General features: G+C 40.3%; 1 protein-coding gene across 1 annotated transcript; it reads right to left on the bottom strand.

The window, feature by feature from the left end:
• Window positions 1-21,503: 21,503 nt before the first annotated feature.
• On the bottom strand, window positions 21,504-22,957 carry LOC122043673 (U-box domain-containing protein 4-like). Its single transcript, XM_042604274.1, has 2 exons — window positions 22,907-22,957; window positions 21,504-22,253 (listed from the first exon to the last, which is right to left on the bottom strand). Exons 1-2 carry the CDS (start codon window positions 22,955-22,957, stop codon window positions 21,504-21,506), a joined length of 801 nt encoding a protein of 266 aa, XP_042460208.1.
• Window positions 22,958-23,408: the final 451 nt, after the last annotated feature.

Here is a 23,408-nt window from a genome sequence, read left to right as displayed (position 1 = left end):
CTGGGACCCAAATCCAATAAGTGCTATTTTGTAGGATATCCCAAGGAAACGAAGGGATATTACTTCTATATTCTCAGTCTGCACAAAGTGTTTGTGGCTAAGACTGGGGTTTTTCTAGTAATAGATTTTGTTTCTAGAAAAACTAGTGGGAGTACGTTCAATCTTGAAGAAGTTCAAGATATGGACCATAGCACTGAGGCCTTGATGGAAGTTGAACTGGAACCACAAAGAGTTGTGGATGATGAGATTGTTGCACAAGGAGTTGAGCAACAACCAGTTCAAGTAGACATACCTCTTCGCAGAACTGATAGAGTACGTCGTCAGTCTGAGAGATACTCATTTTTCTTGTTTGACCCTGCTGACGCTATGCTCATTGAGAATGAGCCTACCACCTATCAGGAAGCTGTGATGAGACTAGATTATGAGAAATGGCTAGAGGCCATGAGATCCGAGATGGAATCCATGTACACCAACCAAGTATGGACTTTGGTTGATCCACCTGAGGGCGTTAAACCCATAGGGTGTAAGTGGGTCTTTAAGAGAAAGACTGACATGGATGGACTTATCTATAAGGGTCGCTTGGTAGCTAAAGGTTTCAAGCAAATTCATGGTATTGACTATGATGAAACCTTTTCTCCAGTAGCGATGTTTAAGTCCATACGGATCTTGCTTGCTATTGCAGCATACCATGATTATGAGATCTGGCAGATGGATGTCAAAACCGCGTTTCTGAATGGAAACTACTCGAAGATGTGTACATGACACAACCTGAGGGTTTTGTTGATCCACAGCATACTGGCAGAGTATGCAAGCTGCATAAGTCCATTTATGGACTAAAGCAAGCTTCTCGGAGCTGGAATCTTCGATTCGATGATGCGATCAAACAGTTTGGTTTCATCAAGAATGAAGATGAACCTTGTGTCTACAAGAAGGTTGTTGAGAGCACAGTTGTCTTCCTTGTATTGATTGTGGATGACATACTACTCATTGGGAACGACATCCCTTTGCTGCAGTCTGTAAAGACTTGGCTAGGGAATTGTTTCTCAATGAAGGACTTAGGTGAAGCAGCCCGTATTCTAGGCATACAGATCTATAGAGATAGATCTAAGAGAGCGCTTGGCCTAAATTAGAGTACATATATTAACAAGGTACTATAACGGTTTGCCATGCAGAACTCCAAGAAGGGATTTCTGCCGATGTCACTTGGTGTGTGTCTGTCGAAGACTCAAAGTCCCTCTTCTAGAGAGGAGAGAGACCGCATGGATCAGATCCCTTATGCTTCAGCCATAGGATCTATCATATACGCCATGCTATGTACTTGTCCTGATGTCTCGTATGCTTTGAGCATGACGAGCAGATACCAGTCAGATCCAGGTGAAAGCCACTAGATAGCGGTCAAAAATATTCTTAAGTACTTGAGAAGGACTAAAGAATATTTCTTGATATATGGAGGCGATGATGAACTAGCTATAAAGGGTTACAGTGATGCTAGCTTCCAAACTGACTAGGATGATTATCGATCGCAGTATGGGTTCGTGTTTTGCATAAATGGTGGTGTTGTGAGATGGAAGAGTTCAAAGTATGACACAGTCGCTGATTCTACAACAGAGGTCGTGTATATTGCTGCATCAGAAGCAGCAAAGGAGGCAGTTTGGATCCAAAAGTTCATTACTGAGCTTGGGGTGGTTCCTAGCATATCAGATCCTATTGAGCTCTATTGTGACTAAAATAGAGCAATTGCGTAGGCTAAGGAACCTCGCTCACACCAGAGGACCAAACACATACTATGGCGCTTCCATCACATTCGAGAGATCATCGATAGAGGAGATGTGAAGATTTGCAGAGTACCCACAGAAGCTAACGTTGCAAATCCCTTGACCAAGGCTTTGGCACAGAGAAAGCATGATGGTCACACTAGGTCATTGGGCCTTAGAGCATACACTGATTGGCACTATGCTAGTAGAAGATTGTTAGTTAGAGCCCTAGAGCCAATCATATGATGATTGTTGAATGGACTCATTGTATCATATTCTTATGTATATAAAGGCATTTATTTTTTGGTTATTATACTTACTTGTATAGGTGCCAAATAACTAAGTATAATAGCATCCTTGAATTGAAGGTTATATGTATATCAATCGATTGGTTGAATTGATAGTGAGATGGTATAGAGAACACTACTCTTAATCATTCCTAGTCAAGTATTAACATTCAGGGACAATGTTAATGCGACGAGACTAGCATTTAGGTCAACTCGATGACTTGATCTCACAAGTCATGGATATAGAGATATCAAGTTAACACATGGGTATGCATTGGAGAATGTATACTGAATGACCCGCCATAAGAAAGTATCATGGATCATTATATGAGTGTCATATACTTTCTCATGTGGCTATTAGTATGACTATTAGTCCTTGGACCTGAAGTCACCATGGTTCCCTACATAAGGAGTTACATACTTTGGCTTCGTCAAACGTCACCCATAACTGGGTGGACTATAAAGGCGATTACTGGGTATGTAACAAATTATGCGGAGGGATGTGAGTGATGTAAATGGGATCTATCCCTCCTATATGACGGGAGTGATATCTTGGTTCTTGATAGAATGAGACCACTAAGTGCATGGCCATGCCCAAATGAGTCGATATGAGATATTGAGCTCATTTGATTAGAGTGAGTCCACTTGGAGTTCAAGACATAGATTGATTCGAAGATGACACGGTCTATGCCTCATTTGATCAATCTAGATATCGTGGATAGAAGGACATTATCACAAATTGTGAGAGTCACAATTAGTAGTCACGAAGGTAATGTTGGATCTCAACATTCTTGCAACTTGGGTAGCAATGATGTATTGCTAGATGTCGCTCATTGCTTATGTTTCTAAATAAGATTTAGAAACATTGCCAACATTGTAAGAACCTATTGGGTCACACATAAAGAACAAGTGAATGGAGATTAGGTTCATATGATGAACCAATTGGATTAGGTTCATGTGATGAATTAAAAATTAGATTAAGAGTTATCTAATTTAGGCTTTTTGAGTTAGACTCAATTAGGTTGGATATAACTCACCAAGGAAGATGAGTGATCAAGTTTGACTTGACCATATGGAAGTGGAAATATCAAGTTTGACTTGATGCCACCTCATGAAGGATTACTTATCCTACATGGCATGGCTAGCTAACACATCCTTGCCAAATCATCAAGGGAGAGCAAGATTCCTAGTGTGGCCGGCCATATGAATGGAAATTTCATTGGCCGCCCAAATGAATGCATTAAGATTCATTGAATGCAATTAATTGCATTCCTTCTGTGACCGGCCATATGAATGGAAGATTCATAGGCATTCAATTAATTCATTCATTTTGTATCATCTTACTTACTCTTCCTTGCTCCTTCTCTGCTCTTTGCCGAGAGCTCCAAGCAAGACAAGAAAGTTAGTGAGTTTATCCAAGAAGAAAGGTAGAGTGATAGTCACATAGAAAAATAAGAGGAGCATTTGAGATTATATCTTTCTCTTTTCTCCTACCTTTCTTCCAATCCCACCCGAGAGCCCTAGGGAGTGCTAGCACACTTGTGGTGCTCTCTTCTCCATCCTTGAGTGTTAGAGAACACTTCTTATTCGTGTGGATACTACTAGAGGTGTGTACGCTTGAACACACTCGAGATCCGAAGGACCTTGGACGAGCGAGATTTGCGAAGGGTTTCACTTCAAAGGTATAACATTCACGATGTAGATCTAAAGTAGGTCAATCTAGAGTAGGAAATAAGTACAAGAATTTTATTAATTTTTTGCACGGATCCGTGGCTAGCATTCGGGGTTTCCGCAATGCAAAAAGTGGTTTTTGCGGCTCGAACATGCTAACACTTATACCACTAAAGTGTTATTTTGGATCTACCACACCAATCCCATATTATAATATGGGCTCCTACTTATCATGAGTGTGTTAGTCTCTCAATGTTTAAGATATTGTATGTCTATTAATTAAATGAGTTACTGACAACTCACTTAATTAACATCTAGCTTCAAGAGTAGTACCACTCAACCTTATTATCATGTCGGACTAAGTCCACCTGCAGGGTTTACATGATAATTTTTATGAGCTCCTCAAGGGGGCATCATCAACCTAGATTACTAGGACACAATTTCCTTTTATAATCAACAACACATCATATAAATAATATTATTTCCCAACTTATCGGGCCTATTGATTTAACTAAATAAATCTCACCCTTTGATAAATTAAAGAAATAAATACTAAGTATATGTGTTTGTTATTATATCAGGATTAAGAGTACGCACATCCATAATAATAGAGGTTTTGTTCTTTTATGCAGTCAGTATAAAAAGAACAACCTCAAATGGTCCTGCTCAGTAAACAAATAGTGTACTAGTGTAATTATATAGTCAAGACAAACTAATTCCAAATTATACTACAACCGTTCCAATGGTTTGCCCCTATCCATCTCGGTCGTGAGCTACTATTTATAATTTTTAAGGAACTGATAACATGATCTTCTGTGTAGCACCACACACCATGTTATCTACAATATAAATTAAATGGCAACTGCATTAACATGCAACATTTGGCTAGAGTGATTCTTATTTCAAAATATAAATGTTCATACAAAAAGCTAAACTTTTAGTATACATCCTAACAATCTCCCTCTTGTACTAAAAGACTATGATGCCATATATGCTACTATACATCTGATTCCCATCCCCTTAACATGCCCATCAAAAGCTCTCGCTGGAAGGGCCTTAGTGAAAGGATCTGCCAGGTTATCTAATGATGCAATCTTGGCGACAATAACTTCTACTCGCTTTACGATATCTCATATCAGGTGGTACTTGCGCTCAATGTGTTTACTTGCCTTATGGGCTCATGATTCCTTCGAGTTTGCTACTGTACCACTATTACCACAATAAATTGTGATAATTTAGGGCAAACCAGGAATCACATCTAAGTCCATCAAGAATTTTCTGAGCCATACTGCTTCTTTGGCTGCCTCAGAGGCTGCCACATATTCAGCTTCCATAGTGGAGTCTGAAACGCATTTCTGCTTAACACTCGTCCATGTTATGGCTCCACCTCCCAAAGTAACACATACCCCGAGGTTGACTTACTGCTGTCCCTATCTGATTGGAAATCTGAATCCGTGTAACCTACAAGGAGCAAATCATATGTCTGGTAAACCAGCATATAATCTCTAGTCCTTCTCAGGTACTTTAATGTATTCTTTATGGTAGTCCAATGTCCCTGTCCTGGATTACTTTGATATATGCTAATCATGCCCATGACAAAACAGATATCTGATCTCGTACATAGCATTGCATACATTAGGCTTCCTACAGCCGAAGTATAAGAAACTGCCTTCATCTCCTCTATCTCCTTTGATGTTTTAGGACACATCTCTTACGATAAAGGTACTCCATGCTGGAAAGGTAGAAAACCTTTCTTGGAGTTTTGCATGCTAAAATGAGCTAGGATAGTATTGATGTATGAAGCTTGGGATAAGCACAACATTCTTTTCTTGCGATCCCTTATTACATTGATCACTAGAATATGTCCACATTCTCCCAAGTCCTTCATATTGAATTTCTTGGACAACCATACCCTTACGTCTTACAACACTTTGACATTGTTGCCAATGAGCAAAATGTCATCTACGTATAGTACAAAAAATACCACCACGTTTTCGTCACTTTTCTTGTATACACAAGACTCATCCAGACACTGAATGAATCCATAAGACTGGATCACCTCATCAAACCGAATGTTCCAAGATCTCGAAGCTTGCTTCAGTCCATAAATGGACCGATTGAGCTTGCATACAAGATGCTCTTTGCCCTTCGCAATGAATCACTCTGGTTGCTTCATATGGATGTTTTCTTCAAGACTTCCATTAAGGAAAGTTATCTTGACATCCATCTGCCAAACCTCATAATCCATATGAGCAGAAAAGGTATAAAAGAATTCGGATAGACTTGAGCATGGCTACCAGCGAAAAGGTTTCCTCATAATCAATTCCATCTTTTTGAGTATACCCTTTTGCAACAAGCCTTGCTTTGAAGGTTTCCACCTTCCCATCTATCCCTCTTTTTCTTTTGTAGACCCATTTACATCCAATGGCTTTTACACCATTTGGTGGTTCTACAAGCTCCCAGACCTGATTAGAATACATACATTCTATTTTAGAGTTCATTGCACTTTGCCAAGATGTTGCATCTTTATCTTGGAGTGTTTCATCATATGTCTAGGGATCAACTTCATGTTCACCAGAGATCAAGTCCGAAGACTCTCCCAAAAATATGAATCTATCAGGTTGCCAAACAACCCTCCTACTATGACGAGACACTACCGGTAATTGTGCATCATTTGTGACACGCGTTGCAGTTTCTTGTGGTATCTCATCTTGTACCGTTGGTACTAAATTATACGTGTCCTCTCTTATTTCCTCAAGAACAATTTTACTCATGGGCTTGTGATTCATCCCATAGCCCTCTTCTAAAAATTGGGCATTGGTGCTAACAATGACCTTCTGATATGTAGGACTATAAAATAAATCACCTTTCGTTCCTTTAGGATATCCTACAAACAAGTGAGCTTCAGTACATGATTCCAACTTATCAACATCTCCCTTTAGCACATGTGTTGGACTACCGCAAATCTGAATGTATTTCAAACTAGACTTACGCCCATTCCACAATTATGTGGGAGTAGAGGGTACTGACTTTGAAGGTACCAGGTTAAGAATTTTCACTACCGTTTCCAGAGCATATCCCCAAAATGAATTTGGTAATTCTAAAAGGGAAAGATTAAAATATCTCTCTTTTAAATTTCCTATTGTTGTATCATGGGAGTGATTGGATTTAGAGTATACAAATTGTCAACCAACGTACCAGAACAGATAACTACCCTATTTTTCTTGACAACTACTTTGTCATCAAAAGAAACAAAATATCCATCCATAAATAGTTTAGAAACTGAATCAAGTTCTTTCTAAAACATGGTACATAAAGATAATTTCTTAAAATCAATGTTTTATTGCTATCAAAAGATAAATAAACATCTCCCACTGCAACATCCAACACTCTCGTAGCATTGCCCATGTAGACGTTGATCTCCCCTTCATGTAGTTGTCGAGTTTCCTGGAACCCCTTTATTGTTCTACTTTCTGTGAGGACAGTCCACCTTCCAATGTCCATACTGCTTATATGTGAAGCACTTGCCCTTCGACTTCTTCACCCTTGCTTGTGGTCCAGTCCCTTGAGGTCAAATCACCTTCTTTGCTCAACCAACTTGTTTCTTTTTATTCTTCCTGCCTTTCGGCTTAGAAGCAAAAACGTTTTTAGCAATGTGAATTTGAGAACTTTGACGAAATAGCCCTTCTGCTACTTGAAGTTCTATCAGAAGTTCTGCCAACGAATATGTCCTAGTTTTGTTACCAATCAATATAATTGGGACCAGTAAGTTTTTTTTCTTTTAAAATAGCAGCGAGAGGATTGAATGCCATTTTGAAATCTTGAGAATCACAAAATAAGATATTTAATCAAAACTTTAGAATTTAAAATAATATTGATCCCTCAAACAATATAATTAAAATTCACCAACACCTCAAAACACCATGAATTTAGTATGCCACGATAATGTGGACGTATACTAATTCAAACATTTGTAAGAGGAGGTTTCACCCATTAATTTTATTATCTTGTCAACCTAAATTTATGACAAATAGAATTAATAGTTGGTTTGTCTTCGGCCACACAAAATAATAGCAGTGGCTCCGATGAGGAGGATACTATTAAATGCACCTAAGTTTATATAATTACTTGATACTTAGTCCATTAATTAGTATTGTGCCCCTTCAGATGGAGAAGATCACACAAACCTAAATAATTTCCTATAATCATCCATAAAGGAAGTTTGATCTAGTGATCCGTAAACAAACTCATCCGATGTGGACGAAGACACTTAAAGCCAATGCGCAAATTTGAATGCATCACTTACAAACTAGTAATGGAGACCATGGAATTTAAATAAATAAACACTCTCCCACTTAGTTATTTAAATGAGGAATTTTACCATACACACATAACACACATGCACACAAAAGCATACATATCACAGTACATAAAGGCAATAAATATGAAAAAATAAGTTTCCAACTATTATGGCCTCATCCATAGCTGTCCTCCGTATGCCGCTGACCGTAGCCACTGCTAACGGGTCATTTCATCGCATCTATCTTGGTTCCTTTTCCACTGCGCCTCTGGTCCTTATATAGTACCACGCCTTGCAAGGATACGATCCGCGACAAAAATAAAATTTTACATTTATTTATCCTATATTCCACAAGGGAATGTACATGTAATCTAGATCGAACAGAATATAAAATCCTAAAACTAATATAGCTCCTACTGTATTTAATAATTACAATCATGCACACACATAAAATGCCCTTGACATGCCCGAGGGCCCAAATCACACACAAGCACACAAAAAGCCATAATAGTTGGATCTAGTATGCCTACAACCACAGAGTTAATCTATCTAGCACATCGTACTATTATCCGACCTAAACTTATGTATGAGCAGTGCATAATTTTACCAAAAACCAAACATAGAGGTAGAAAACTATTTCTGATATCACTTGAAGGGTGCTACTCAGAATACCATTTTGTTTCCCCTGTACAAAAATTTGTACAAGCACAGAACATTTCCTAGCAACCCATGTGCTCTTCAAAAGTTAAACTTGGATTGGAAATGAACCTTAATATTTTTACTCCAAATTCGTTCTTCAAAGTTATACTTGGATTGGAAATGAAACTTAACATTTTTACTTCAAGTTCAACCCTTGTGTTCTTCAGAATTTAAACCATATTATAGAAGTTGATTAAATATTTATTTCAAGGATTGGCTTCCAGGTCGTTGGCGAGGCACTAGGTTTTCTTGGTTATGGGATCATCCACCACTTCCTAGACAAAGTCTTTCAAAGAAATTGAATATTTAAACTTCTCACAGTAACCTTAGGTTTAACTACAGAGATCTCAATCAAAGCACAAGATCGAAACACAAAATCAAAGCACAAAAATGAAAACATGAAATCGCTAGGCTCTTGTGTTGGTATTTCAGGATCCATGCAAAGAAAACAAAACTAGTTGTGCTACAGAAAAAATAACTAGTTGTACATTTCTTCGTAGACAAAGACCTCTTGATCTTCTACCGTATTCCTCTCCTCTTCTTGGACGTCGTGTGGGTGACGATCTACCAAGACAAAAACACCTGAACCCCTTTTGTTTCCAAGCTGCCTACCACCAAAAGATGCAAAGAAAGGAACGCCTCCTTCTTCTTCTTCTCCTCCAAACTGCCGGCCACCAAGGTGCTTTGTCTCTTCATTTTCTTTTCCTCCAAGCTCCGGCCACCAAGAGAAGATGGGTCACCGACCCTAGAGAGAAGAAAAGGGAAGAAGAAAAGAAGTGGGGTGCCGACCCTAGAGGAAAGAAAAGAAAAATGGGCGCCAACCTTAAGGGAAAGGAGAGGGTTTTTAGTTATCGAGAAAAACATATCACTACTTAATTGAATTGCTGATTTTTGTGGCACAACCTCCTTTCCTTTTATAACCCTTTACCCCAGATCAAAAAAGGAGAAAAAGTAATAGATTTTTGTTTAGAAAAAATCTCTAGAAAAGAATTAACATGATTCTTTTTAGAAAAATTTCTTAAGAAAGAATTAGTATAATTCTTTTTAGAAAATTTCTAATAAAGAATCAACATAATTGTTTTAAGAAAAATCTCTAGGAAAGAATTAACATAAAAATTTTTAGAAAAATTTCTTAGGAAAGAATTAATATAATTCATTTTAGAAAATTTATAAGAAAGAATCAACGTAATTCTTTTTAGAAAAATCTCTAATTTTGTTGAGAAAAAATCTCCCTTTTTTTCTTTTCTTTTCATTTGGTTTGGTTGGCCCCTTGCTTGGGCACCAAGCAAGGCTTGGTCGGCCCCTTTCTTGGGTAGGAAACAAGGCTTGGCCTGCCCCTTGCTTGGGCACCAAGCAAAGATATGGCTGGCCCCTTTCTTGGGTGGGAAGCAAAACCAAAACGAGTGAATGTGAGGCTTTATAGAGGCTACAACAGGGACTGAGAGGAGGAAATAGTTTTGGCCTCCTAATGGACTTGAGCTTCCTGTGTTCGACCCGAACACCCAACTCAAGTTCATCAATAATAACTTATACCACCAAAGAGTTATTTTTGAACTACCGCACCAATCACATATTACAATATGGGCTCCTACTTATCATGAGTGTGTTAGTGTCCCTATGTTTAAGATATCATATGCCCGTTAATTAAACGAGTTATTGACAACACACTTAATTAACATATAGCTTCAAAAGTAGTACCACTCAACCTTATTATCATGTAGGACTAAGTCCACCTGCAGGGTTTACATGATAATTCTTATGAGCTCCTCAAGGGGGCATCATCAACCTAGATTACTAAGACACAGTTTACTTTTATAATCGACAACACACCATATAAATAATATTATTTCCCAACTTATCGGACCTATTAATTTAACTGAATAAATCTCACCCTTTGATAAATTAAAGAAATAAATACTAAGTATATGTGTTTGTTATTATATCGAGATTAAGAGTATGTACATCCATAATAACAGAGGTTTTGTTTTTTTATGCAGTCTGTATAAAAAGAACAATCTCAAATGGTCCTGCTCAATACACTCATAGTGTACTAGTGTAATTATATAGTCAAGACAAAGTAATTCCAAATTACACTATAACCGTTAAATGGTTTGTCCCTATCCATCTCGGTCGTCAGCTACTATTTATAATTTATAAGGAACTGATAACATGATCTTCTATGTGGCACCACACACCATATTATCTATAATATAAATTAAATGGACAACTGCATTAACATGCAACATTTGACCAGAGTGATTCTCATTTCAAAATATAAATGTTCATACAAAAAGCTAGGCTTTTAGTATACATCCTAACACTTTGATAGACCTGCTCATTGGGACTGAGCATATCACAATATGTGGCCAGTCTGCAGTGAGAGAATAAGTCTCTAAGGGCTTGCCTTCAGGAGCTAGAATCTCCTATGACCACCAACCACGTTTGTGATTTAACTGTTAGTTAGAGCCCTAGAGTCAATCATTTGATAATTGTATTATGGACTTGTTGTATCATATTCTTATAAAAATAAAGACATTTGTTTTTGGTTATTATACTAACTTGTATTTGTGCAAAATAAACTAAGTATAATAGCGTCCTTGAGTAGAAGGTTCTCACCTATATCAATCGGTTAGTTGAACCGATAGTGAGATGATATAGGGAACACTACTCTTAATCATTCCTAGTCGAGTATTAACATTCAGGGACAATGTTAATGCAATAAGACTAGCATGTAGGTCAACTCGATGACTTGATCTCACAAGTCATGGATATAGAGATATCAAGTTGAGACATGGGTATGCATTGGAGAATGTATACTGAATGACCCGCCATGAGAAAGTATCATGGATCGTTATATGAGTGTCATATACTTTCTCATATGACTATTAGTATGACTACTAGTCCTTAGACCTGAAGTCACCATGGTTCCCTACATAAGGAGTTATGTACTTTGGTTTTGTCAAACTTCACCCGTAATTGGGTGGACAATAAAGGTGATTACTAGGTATGTAACGAATTATGCAGAGGAATGTGAGTGATGTAGATGGGATCTATCCCTCCTATATGACGGGAGAGACATCGATATTCTTGATAGAGTGAGACCACGAAGTGCATGGCCATGCCCAAATGAGTCAATTGAGATATTGAGCTCATTTGATTTAGTGAGTCTACTTGGAGTTCAAGATTTAGATTGGTCAGAGGATGACACGGTCTATGCCTCACATTGATCAATCTAGATGTTTAGGATAGAAGGACACTTGTCATATATTGTGAGGAGTCACAATTAGTAGTCACAAGGTGATGTTGGATCTCAACATTCTTGTAACTTGGGTAGTAATGATGTGTTGCTAGATACGGCTCATTACTTATGCTCCTAAATGGGTTTAGGGGCATTGCCAACGTTACAAGAACCTATAGAGTCACACACTAAGGACAATTAGATGGAGATTAGGTTCATATGATGAACCAAGAGGATTAGATTCATGTGATGAATCAAATTGGATTAAGAGTAATCCTAATTGGGCTAATTGAGTTGGACTCATGTTGATTCATGTGTTCAATGAGTCTAATTTAGATTATGACTCATTGAATTAATTTAATTTAATGAATTAGATTCATTATATTAAATTGGCGTGAATTAAATGGTTGGATTAGATCAACGATGAGAGAGATTAAGTCAAGTTTGTCTTGACTTGAAAGGAAGATGAAGAGTCAAGTTTGACTTGACTTTATGCCACTTAATTGGTGAGTTGGCATTGAGTGAGCCAATGATGATGCTCCACATCATCATGGTTGCTTAAGTGGGATGCCACCTCATGGGAGTTACCAAGAGTTGTGACTCTTGGCATTCCATGGACGTTACAACTCCTCTTAATGTGGCCGGCCACATCAATTGCATGGGTGAGTTTTCATTTGTGTGGTAACTCTCATCTTCTTCCTCCTAGAGCTCTCTCTTCTTGCTCTCTCTCTTCTTCTAGGTCGAACAACCTAGGTGCTAGCACACCTTTGTTTGGTCCCCTCCACCAAATTTTGTTCGTGTGGATACTTTTAGAGGGTTGTCTACTTTGACAATCTTGAGATCTGGCAAACCGTTGGACTAGCGAGATAGCGAAGGGCATCGCATCGAGGGTAACGCTTTTATCTAGTGTAGATCTTGACTTTAGAAACTCGTACTCGTATTTTGTGTTTATTTTTCTTCGCACGGATCCGGTGGCGGGGGTTTCGGGGTTTCTGCGACGCGAAAAAGCGGTTTTCGCGGTCCAAAAAACCCAACATTAACCACCTCTGATAACCCGATGCAATCCTATCTTCAAGATGTCAGGGAAAAAGCCCAAACTTCTAGGGACCTGACCCAGGCAGAGTCCGAGAAAGTGCAGACCCTACAGACCGCCCTGAAGACAAGTGAATCTAAACTTAAGTATGAGGGGCTACGTCGTGCCTAGATCGTGGCTGATCTGAAAGAGAAGGAAGCTGAGGTTGTTGCCCTCTCTTCGCGACTGAGGGAATTACAAGAAGCGTATAATGCTCTAGTGAGAGATTTGGAGGAAAGAAGGCAAACCTGTCCGCTAGCACCGACCAGGAAGCTGCTCTTCAGATGTAATGGGAGGTAACCAAGGCTACCCTCCAGTCTTTGCAAGAGGACCTTTCTAAGACCAAGGATGAGGTTGCTACCGCACATCAGGAGCTAGCCCTGGTCCGAGCTGATGCAGACAAGGCCAAGGACGAGCTGAAGGATTATCAGGCTGGAGAGGTTGCTTGTCTGGAAGCTTATAAGGCTACCTACCTTGCCTCCAATGAATTTGGAGTGAAGATAGGCGGTCTCATCGACCGGATGGTCTGCTACGATGGCGTGGGGGACCTCCTACAACTTTGTGAGAAAGGCTACCTTTAGTCAGCTGCTCCTAAAGATTTCTTGGACAGGGGTCGCCTTCTTAGAGAGCTTCCTGATGACGCCTTTCCTTCTTTCGACAACTAGTTTGCTCTTCCTTTCTTTTGACTTTAATTTGAGAATTGTGAAGGACTTGTACTTAGGCAGACTATCTTTGTAATGTATCATTGTATAGTTTGTTTAGTATGTTCTCCTATGGTTCATGCCATTTCTTACTGGATATGTATGTGTAGTTTGCTAAGTGCTTACCCCTCTTGTAGGTGTTTTGTTGACTTAGCATTTAGGTAGGCGTCAAGGCATACGACTGGTCAGGTTCTTTTTCCTGGCCGGGTGTATATCCTAACCAACCCGTCTAATGTCCCGATCGAGTTTGATGTTTGCGCTACTCGATCAGTCGCTCTATTTGACCAGTCTACTTTAGGGTGCTCGATAGAGTTTTGCACAACCGACTACCCGCCTGGTCGTGAGCCACGATACTTGAGAGTCTTGAGAGGGAACCATTGTAGCATCGCTTATTCCCGAAGCCACAACAAACCCCTATTCCCCTCACATCTCTCACCTCCACCTTTCCTGACACTTCCCATTGACGCGGCTTTCTAGAAAGATCCAACGGCTATCATTGCTTTTAAGTTTATGGCTGACACCAACTACTTTAAATACGAACTGCTTGATTGGTGCTGATGACGAGGCCCATTATGCCCCCCGTCACAACTATAAATATCTTTCGCCTTCCACTTTGTAGAACTTTTCATCTTAAGCATAAGCCTTCCTCTTGTTTCTGGTGTCAATTGTGCTCTGCCTCTTGTGTTTTATGTTTGCCACATCCTATGGATTCCCCTATGCCTACCTACTCTCCCGGAGTTTCAACTTTCACCGGCGTGGATCTGGACGATCTTCGCTTATCTTATGAAATCCCCAGGGTCATGCATATCATCATACCTTCTAAGGTCCACAGGGCCTCTTCTCCTCCGGCGGGGTACGTGACCTTCTTCAAAGAACAGTTTGTTGCCAGCCTTCGCCTTCCCATTCATCCTTTCTTTTCTAAAGTGAGTCATTATTTTCGCATACGCCTTTGTCTACTTACCCCTAATTCCATGAGAATTTTGTCTGGATTCGTCCTCCTCTGTGAAGTGTGCGACATATCCTGGACTCGTCGCTTATTCCACTATTTCTTTACCCCTCGCCATTGTAATGAGGGCCTTTTCCGTGTCCAGACCGCACTCGAACTACCTTTTTTGTTCCCCTCCCATCCTCAGATTCGGAGTGGAAATAAAAATATTTCTTCTTGGGCTTTCCCCTAGCCGTGGAATGGCCTACTCAGTGGCACTCAGCTCTTCCTCCTGCACCACATCTAGGGGATTTTCAGACAGACCCTGACTTTACAGAGGTCTCCGAACAACTGGGATGTTGGCGCTTGGACCTGCTCAGACTGCTGATAGAGGACGTACTGTTTCTGTTCAGGCTAAGCCACATCTCTTTAGAGCTACCACATTCCTTAGGTATGACTTACCCCCTTCCAACTGACATTCACTTCCCTACTCTGATTTTGATGTTCTTCTTACAACCAACAATCTAGCCCAGCCATCCCCGATCAGGCCTCCTCCCATGAGCGATTTGGAAATAAACTACCGGGGACGCATAGTACTGGATACGAGGGGTCTCTCGTACCTTGCTCCCCTTCCCATAGGGGCGACTGCCTCAACTACTCCTCGGTCGGCCGCCCAAGAAACCTCGTAGACTCACTTCACTCCTAAGCCCTCAAGGCACGCTCCTCCTGTGCCTCCTGTTCGTCGGCCCCGAACTTCATTAGAGGAGTTAGATTCAGATGAGCATCCAATTTCATGACAGACCAGACGCCATCCTATGGGACCCAACCTGCCATTCGAGGTCCCAACTGCCACTCCATCGTCCCGACCAGCTTCCACTTTCATTCCAGATCCATAGCCCCCCCCAAGATCCTGTCAAGCCACCTCGAACCAGGGCTGAAGCTAAGCGAGGGAAGGCTCCAGTTGTCAAGGAGGAAATTGACCCGGGGCGACAATATAGATCTAGTGCCCCAATCAGACCTTCTCCTCGACCGACCACTTCCTCTCAACGTGACCCTTCCGCTCATCCTAGGTCGTCACCTTCTTCATCTATCCCTTCTGCTTAGCCAAGATTTGTTTCCACCTCGCCTGGTCTATCTACTCAACCAAGATCTGCTTTCACCCCGCCAGGTCCCTCTACTCAACCAAGGTCTGCTTCCACCCAGCCTGCCCCAAGCTGGGCTGCTTCAGACTCTTCTTGGCCTCGGTATCTCTACTACCATGTCTCTCTTCCCATAGAGTGGGGATTGCATCACTCACTCGCCGCTCCTACTCTCAATATCCAATTGCGAGGTCGATTAGCATCTCAATGGGTGCACACCATGCAGGCGATGGACACTCATACTGTGCCCACCCTAGTGGACTAGGCCTATGAAACGACCACTATAGTAAGCTTCCGCTCTCTTTTGCGGCTATACTCCTCCTACTCTTTCATTTTGTTCTCACTTCACCATGATTATGAACAGATGTTTGCCGAGTCGCTCCGCTTAAATCAAACAATCCTGCACATATACCAGTTTAATAAGATCTTAAAGGACTTAGTTGCATACCTGGAGTCTTAAATCTCCGACCCTGCTGTAGTCGTGTTCAGACTTAAGGCGGAGGTGGCGACCTTGAAGAAAGCGAGTACCTCCCAGTAACAGACCTTGGAAGAGTCCTAGTTAGAGATCAGCTGTCTCCAAGATGACAAGGGAAAACTTGAAGATCTCTTGCAAACATCTGAGGCTAAGTGTCAAGAGACTCAATCAGAACTGACTTAGCGATCTACAACTCTAGAGGACCTCAAGCTTACACATAAACAATAGATGGATCGTATGGCCCAGGAGCTGAATTCCTGGGACCTGCTTATTATAGATTAGAGACGGGATATGGAGTCTCAAGCAACAGGGCTAAGTTCTTTACAGGTAGAGCTATCTCAGTCCCAGCCTTCTTTATCTAGCTTTTTTATTGCCTTGGAGACCTATAAGGCTGGGGAGAGCGGCTGCCTGCAAGCGAGCCGAGAAGAATATTTACACTCTTTAGAGTTCGCCTCACAGGTGGGGGATCACTTCGTCACACCCGTGGCCTATGGGGCGGTGGGGGCACTTCAGCAACTCGAGGAACAGAGGCATCTATCCTCTACCCCTCCTGAGGATTTTCTGGATCATCGTCGGATCCTCAAGGAGATGCTTGATGATGTATTCACAGAATTCAAAAGACTTGTGTGTGAATATTTTATTATACTATTGTTATGGCTACTTCTTTTTTAGATCTTATGCCTTTCCCTTGTTCTTAACTTAGTGGGGCCTGAGCTATTAACCCGAGCATGGAGGTCTTATCAGGAAGGTCTTAAAGAAGATTCATGAGTGTTTTGGACCCAGGTATCCCGACATGGCATTTCATGCTTGACCAATCATATCTTCCCGATCTCAAGTCTTACAAAGTACTAACTTAAATATGATAGGGCTTGAGGTAGTTAGCGCTCCTGGGATGGTCTTGCTTTCGACCCTGAGCATCCTGCAGATAGTAGGCACCTGACGATAACCTTTTAACAGCTTTGTACAGAATGTCCCACTGAGGTGCCAATTTGGTTACCTCCCCTACGAGCTTTGTCCCACTACAAGAAAAACCCTCATAGACATCGGTGGAACAATAATAGTTTTAAGCAAAAACTGATGTCTTTGAGTATTTTACACCGGTTTTTCCAAAAACCGGTGTCTATGAGCGCAGATTTTCGCTCATAGACATCGGTTTTTTAGCCGATGTCTATGAGCGCCTTTTTTTTCCATTAATAGACACCAGTTTTAACAGCAGTTTTTAAAATCCGGTGTTAATGAACCAAAATAAAATATTTTAATTTTTCCACTAGCCAAAATTTGCAACACTACACAAAGTTCCCTCCAAACCTAAACCTATATCGCACCCCTTCCTCCGACCATCTCTCTCAGCCTAAACCTTAACCTAAACCTAAACCTGACCATCTCTCTCAAACTCATCTCCCTCTTCCCCTTCCTAGATCTCGACGCCCCTTCCTTCTCCATCCAACCACACCGCATCTCCTCCAACTCCTCCCTTTGGGTGAGAAGAGGAGACCTTCTTCTCATTCCTGTAGCTTTTCCTTCCCCATATCCCACACATTCCCTTCCCCAATCCACACCCATGCCCTATCCTCTTCCTCGGCGTACCATCCTCAGCGAGGACGGCTCCGATTCGTCGCCACCGCCGCGTAGAAGAAGAAGAACCCTTGGCTCGACCCCTTCGACTACGGAAAGGACCCCGACATCGAGCACGGATCCCTCTTTGTTGACGGAAAGCAGGAGGACGATCCTCACCCTCCCGACAACCCCTCCAACCCCTACGGCTTCCTCAAGTTTCCCATGGGATTCAACGTCAAGCTCGCCTCGCTCGCCTCCAAGGTCCGCGGCGACGTGCGCCTCTGCTGCTGCTGTTAGAGTGTATACTAAAAGCCTAAGCTTTTGTAAACATTTATTTTGAATAAAAAATCACGTTTGGTCAAATTGTCTACATTTAGTTGTAGTTGTTCAATTAATTTATATTGTAGATAAAATAGTATATGGTGCCACATACAGAAGATAATGTTATCAGTACCTTATAAATTATAAACAGAAGCTCACGACCAAAATGAAAAGGAACAAATCATTGGAAGGTCATAGTGTAATTAGGAATTAGTTTATCTTAACTATATAATTACACTAGTACACTTAGAGTGTATTGAGTAGGACCATTCGAGGTCGTTTCTTTTATAATGACTTTATAAAGGAACAAAGACCTCAGTTATTATGGAAGTGTGTGCTCTTAATCCTAATATAATAACAAGTACATATATTTGATATTTATTTCTTTAATTTATCAATGGGTAAGATTTAGTTCGATAAATCAATAAGCCCGATAAGTTGGGAAATGATATCACTTATAGTGTGTGTTGTTGATTATAGAAGGAAACTGTGTCCTAGTAATCTAGGTTGATAATGTCCCCAAGATGAGCTCATAAAGATTGTCATGTTAAACCCTGCAGGTGGACTTAGTCTGACATGACGATAAGGTTGAGTGGTACTATTCTAGGATGAAGATATTAATTAAATGAGTTGTCAGTAACTCACTTTATTAGTGGACATTTGACATCTTAAACACAGGGAGACTAACACACTCATAATAAGAAGGAGCCCAAAAATGTAATTTGGGATTGGTGCGGTAGTTCAATAATAGTTCTCTAGTGGAATAAATTATTATTGATAAAATTAAGTTGTGTGTTCGGGGCGAACACGGGATGCTTAATTTTATCGGGAGACCAAAACCAATTCCTCCTCTCGGTCCCTATCGTAGCCTCTTATTTATAGAGTACTATACCCACCTATACCCACCTTCATACCCATGTTGTAGGGGCCGGCCAAGCTAGCTTGAGGACAAGCTAGGGCCGGCCAAGCCTTGATCCATGGGTGGCTGGCCCTAGCTTGAACCCACGCTTAGGTGGCCGGCCCTATTAAATTAGAAAAGAATTTTAATTTTAAAATTTTCTTATGTGGAAGATATAATTTATTGAAGAGAATTAAAATTAAAATATCTCTTCTACAAAAGATTAAGAAAAAAGATTAGATCTCTTTCCTTATTTGTAGATAGGAAAGATATTTTATTTTTTCTCTTTGAAAATTATTCACATGTTGAAAAATTAAAATTTCTTTTTATCAACCATGAAGGGATTTTAAAAGGAATTTTTATTTTTTAAAATTTCTGAAGGCAAATAAGGAATTTTTAATTATTGATTAAAATTGACTTGTTTGCTCTCCATGAGGTGGTCGGCCACATACAATTAATTAGGAAATTTTATTTAATTTTTCTTAATTAATTGTTGTCAATGAAAGTTAAGAAAATTTTATTGAAATTAAATTTCCTTATTTACCAAAGCTAAGGAATATAAAAGAGGGGGTTGGTGTGCCTTCATGAGACACAACTTCTATTATTCTCTCCCTCTTTTCCTTGGTGTTGTGGCCGACCATCCTCTCTCCCTCTCTTCCTCTTTGTGGTGGCTGAAATCCTTCTTTGTTTGGAGCTCTTGTGGTGGCTGGATACTACTTGGAGAAGAAGAAGAAGGAGGAGAGAAAGCTTGCATCCCTTGGAGCTTGGTTGGTGTTTTTTCTTCATCCTTGGTGAAGCTTTTGATTTGGCTGAACCTAGCAAGGAGGAGAAGAAGGTGCTTTGGTGGTTTCTCATCTTGGAAGATCGTTGCCCACACAACGTCCGAGGTTAGAAGAGGAATACGGTAGAAGATCAAGAGGTCTTTCTAAAAGGTATAACTAGTATTTTTCCTTTCCGCATCATACTAGTTATTTTTGGAAATAATACCAAATACAAGAGGCATGCGATTCTAGTATTTCGAATTTATTTTTGATGCTGTGTTCTTTGTTTTTTTTCTTTTCCTTGTGATTTGATTGTTCTTTTCGGTTAACCTAAAGTTATTTTAGGAAATTAAATATTAGCTTTCCTTAAAAGGTTTTGTCTAGTCGGTGGTGGTTGCTCCCATATCCAAGAAGGTCATGTGCCTCGTCACGTCAATACTGGAAACTAATTATGGAAATTAATATTTAATGGAATTAATAACTTAGGTGATTTGGATCGAACGTGTTAAGTTTCGCAGGAGATCCAAGTCAAAACCTAAAAGAACAAATAGATTAAACTTTGGATCAAATGTGTTAAGTTCCGCAGGCGATCCAAGTTTAATTTAAAAGAACACATGGTAGCTAGGAAAAGGTTCAGACCTTTGTACAAAATTTTTATACAGTGGAACCATTAAGTTTTCCGAGTAGCAACCAACAGTTGCATCATCTTCGGCGGAGTCTACGAGAACCTCCACTTCTTCCTCGTGATCCAGATCATCAAGGATAGGTACCCCGGCGTGCAGATCGATGTCGTTGCCTTGCCCAGGGGGAAGCAGGTGTACGAGGTGAACAAGAATGTGAGGTGGGCGAATGTGTATGACCCCGACGAAGATTTCCCGGAGCCGACGGAGTACGTCAACATGATCGGTCTGTTAAAGGTACAAATGAAAGGGGGAAAAACAAATGATCCTTGAAATGGAATGACAGCAGAAATCTCACTAGTTTTTTACGAATTTGTTGACAGAATTGATACTATGATTTGATCTTGTCAACCAAGTTTGCTGGACTTGGCCATGCGACATTCCTGTTCTTGGCATCTGCTCGAGACAAAGTAAGCTACGTGTACCCTAATGTCAATGCAGCAGGCGCAGGCATGCTGCTCACAGAGACCTTCACTTCTCCAACCATGAACCTCTCCGAACGTGGATACCACATGTGAGGCAACCGCCATTGATGCCTCAATTCTAAACAAACAAACAAAAAAATCTTTTGTTGTTGTGGATTGTTCATTTGTGATACTTGTGGTGTTTCAGGTATGATGAAATGGAGGAATGGTTAGGAATGATTGTTCTTTTGTTGTTGCATGTTACATGCTTAGTGATGTATCTTCTGTGTTGTCAAAAGTTTTGTTGTTTGCTAGAGCTTATTCAACTTAGCATCCTTGTTTCTCCATTTCCCTTCTCCCTTATTCTGATCTCTCTAATGCTTCCATTCACATTTCAGCTATTCGGCCGTCCACAGTGCTCACTGTCAAGTCACGTTCACAGTGCTACGTCGACAAGGTATTGCCTCTCCCCGAGTGTTTGAACTCATTCTTTGTAAACTATTGACTCAAAGTTGATGCTTATTATAAGTAGATAAGAGAAGAATTGGAGAGCAGATCATGTACTATTAGAACAAGGTGTGCTGTGGAATCAGTTTTTAGTACTGATGCAGGTAAACAATGTCAGAGCAAGATGGTCTCAATTAAACCACTAAACATTGCCATCTTAGCTACATTCTGTATCACATTTAATCCTCCACGTCTGCACATTTCTTGCAAAGCTGCAATTGCATTCTCCTTTACCTTAGGGGTGCCCCTTTTCATTAACCCTACTAGATTTGTGATTGCAGTATCCTCACTTGTAATTGTCTGCGCCAGAATGTGATGCCTCATAAGCAATGTCAGAGCTCCAGCAGCCTCCTCAGCAATAATTTCATCTCTCAAAGCTCCTGCTAGGGATGAAACTGCTTCCATATTCAACATTTGGGACCAGCTCTCAGGATGGGTCGAAAGATTAAACAAGGCCATCACTGCATCTTTCTTTCCCCTTGGGCTTCCCTGCATCAGCAAATCAGCTAGTGCTGCAACAGCACCATGCTCATCCACAATCATCTTCTTGAAGTCATGGACAGCAGAGAGGCTGAACAATGTAGCAGCAGCATTCTCCCTTGCCTCAGTAGTTAACCCATATCTCAGAACATATACTATTAATTCCAAACAACCATTCTCCTCTATAATCTTTCTCTTGTTTTCATCATGAATAGATATGTTCAATATTGCAGTCAGGGCATCATTCTCTTGAGCAACTGGATTTGTAGACCGGAAAATCCGGTAGAGAGCTGGGATTGCTCCACCCTCTGCAATGAAAGACCTATTCTCCTTCCCGGTTTTTGCCATTAATCGGAGTTCACGGGCTGCGACAGCCTTCACTTCCTGCGAACCAGCTGATAATTGTTCTACTAGAATTAATGTTGTGATTCAGTTAGCTTTGATTGCTGTGATTCGGTTAGCTGCTAATGATGTTTGGAGTCTGAACAAGGCCTCGATGTTTGAAGTCTTGATTGAGTTGCTTCTTTTTTGGAAGACAAATGGTTTATTGCCATTCTTCATTGTTTTAGTAGGTCTTGTGGATGCAGGTTGATAGAGTATAAATATGAACTATTGTGACATCTTTGACTCGAGGAATGATATAATAGTTTTTGGTAGGATGCTGTGTGGTATTGTTCTCTGCCACAAGTTATGCGCTAAAAAAGCATGGTTAATTTGTTGTTAACTGTGGATATTGTAGATTTTTGAAGTACATGATGATTTGTTGTTGACTTGCATACAAAAGAAGAGAAGCTTATTTACTATGTGTAGTTCTTGTTTTTGTGAACTCTTAATCATTTTCTATTTATTTCAGGTTCTTCATAACATTACTGTTGCATAATACTTTCACAGGAATATGCTACGTGATTCAATAACTCCTATTTTTTCACTGGACTGTTAATCTCTTTTTGATTTTGTGGATAACTTTGTTGCAAACTATGCTCTGAAGAGAGTTTATTATGTCAACTATGCATTGGGGATATCTAGACGCAGGAAACCTTGCTGGCATCTATTATGAACAAAGTCAACTTGACATGGCAATTCTGCATTACAAGCAAGCTATCATCTGTGATTCTACCTTTATTGAAGCTTACAATAATCTGGTAAGTTGATAATGGTCTAATATGTCAAAATGTGGTATCCTTCTTGATGGTGAGCCAGGTTAGTTAATGATCGACTTTCTTGCACATTAAAAGGGGAATGCTCTCAAAGACGCTGGACATGCTCTCAAAGACGCTGGACATTATAGGGTGACTTTTTAATTTGGATATTTTTATTCTCTTAAGTTTTTTTTCCTTGTTGAATAACTTCATTTTAATAATTTTTCCCAAGTCATGCTTTGCTTTACAACCTAACCATCCACAAGCATTGTCAAGCCTTGGCAACATATACATGGATTGGTAAGCTTTAGAAATGTTTGATGACAACTGTGCGGATAATTTATTTTTGTTGCTTAATGAAACTTCTCTTCATGCAGCAACATGATGAGTGTTGTTGCAT

Source organism: Zingiber officinale, chromosome 2A (assembly GCF_018446385.1).
Source record: "Zingiber officinale cultivar Zhangliang chromosome 2A, Zo_v1.1, whole genome shotgun sequence".
In the NCBI taxonomy this organism is placed as follows: domain Eukaryota; kingdom Viridiplantae; phylum Streptophyta; class Magnoliopsida; order Zingiberales; family Zingiberaceae; genus Zingiber; species Zingiber officinale.
Note: the sequence above shows the minus strand (reverse complement) of the source record. Positions and strands in the feature narration are given on the sequence as shown.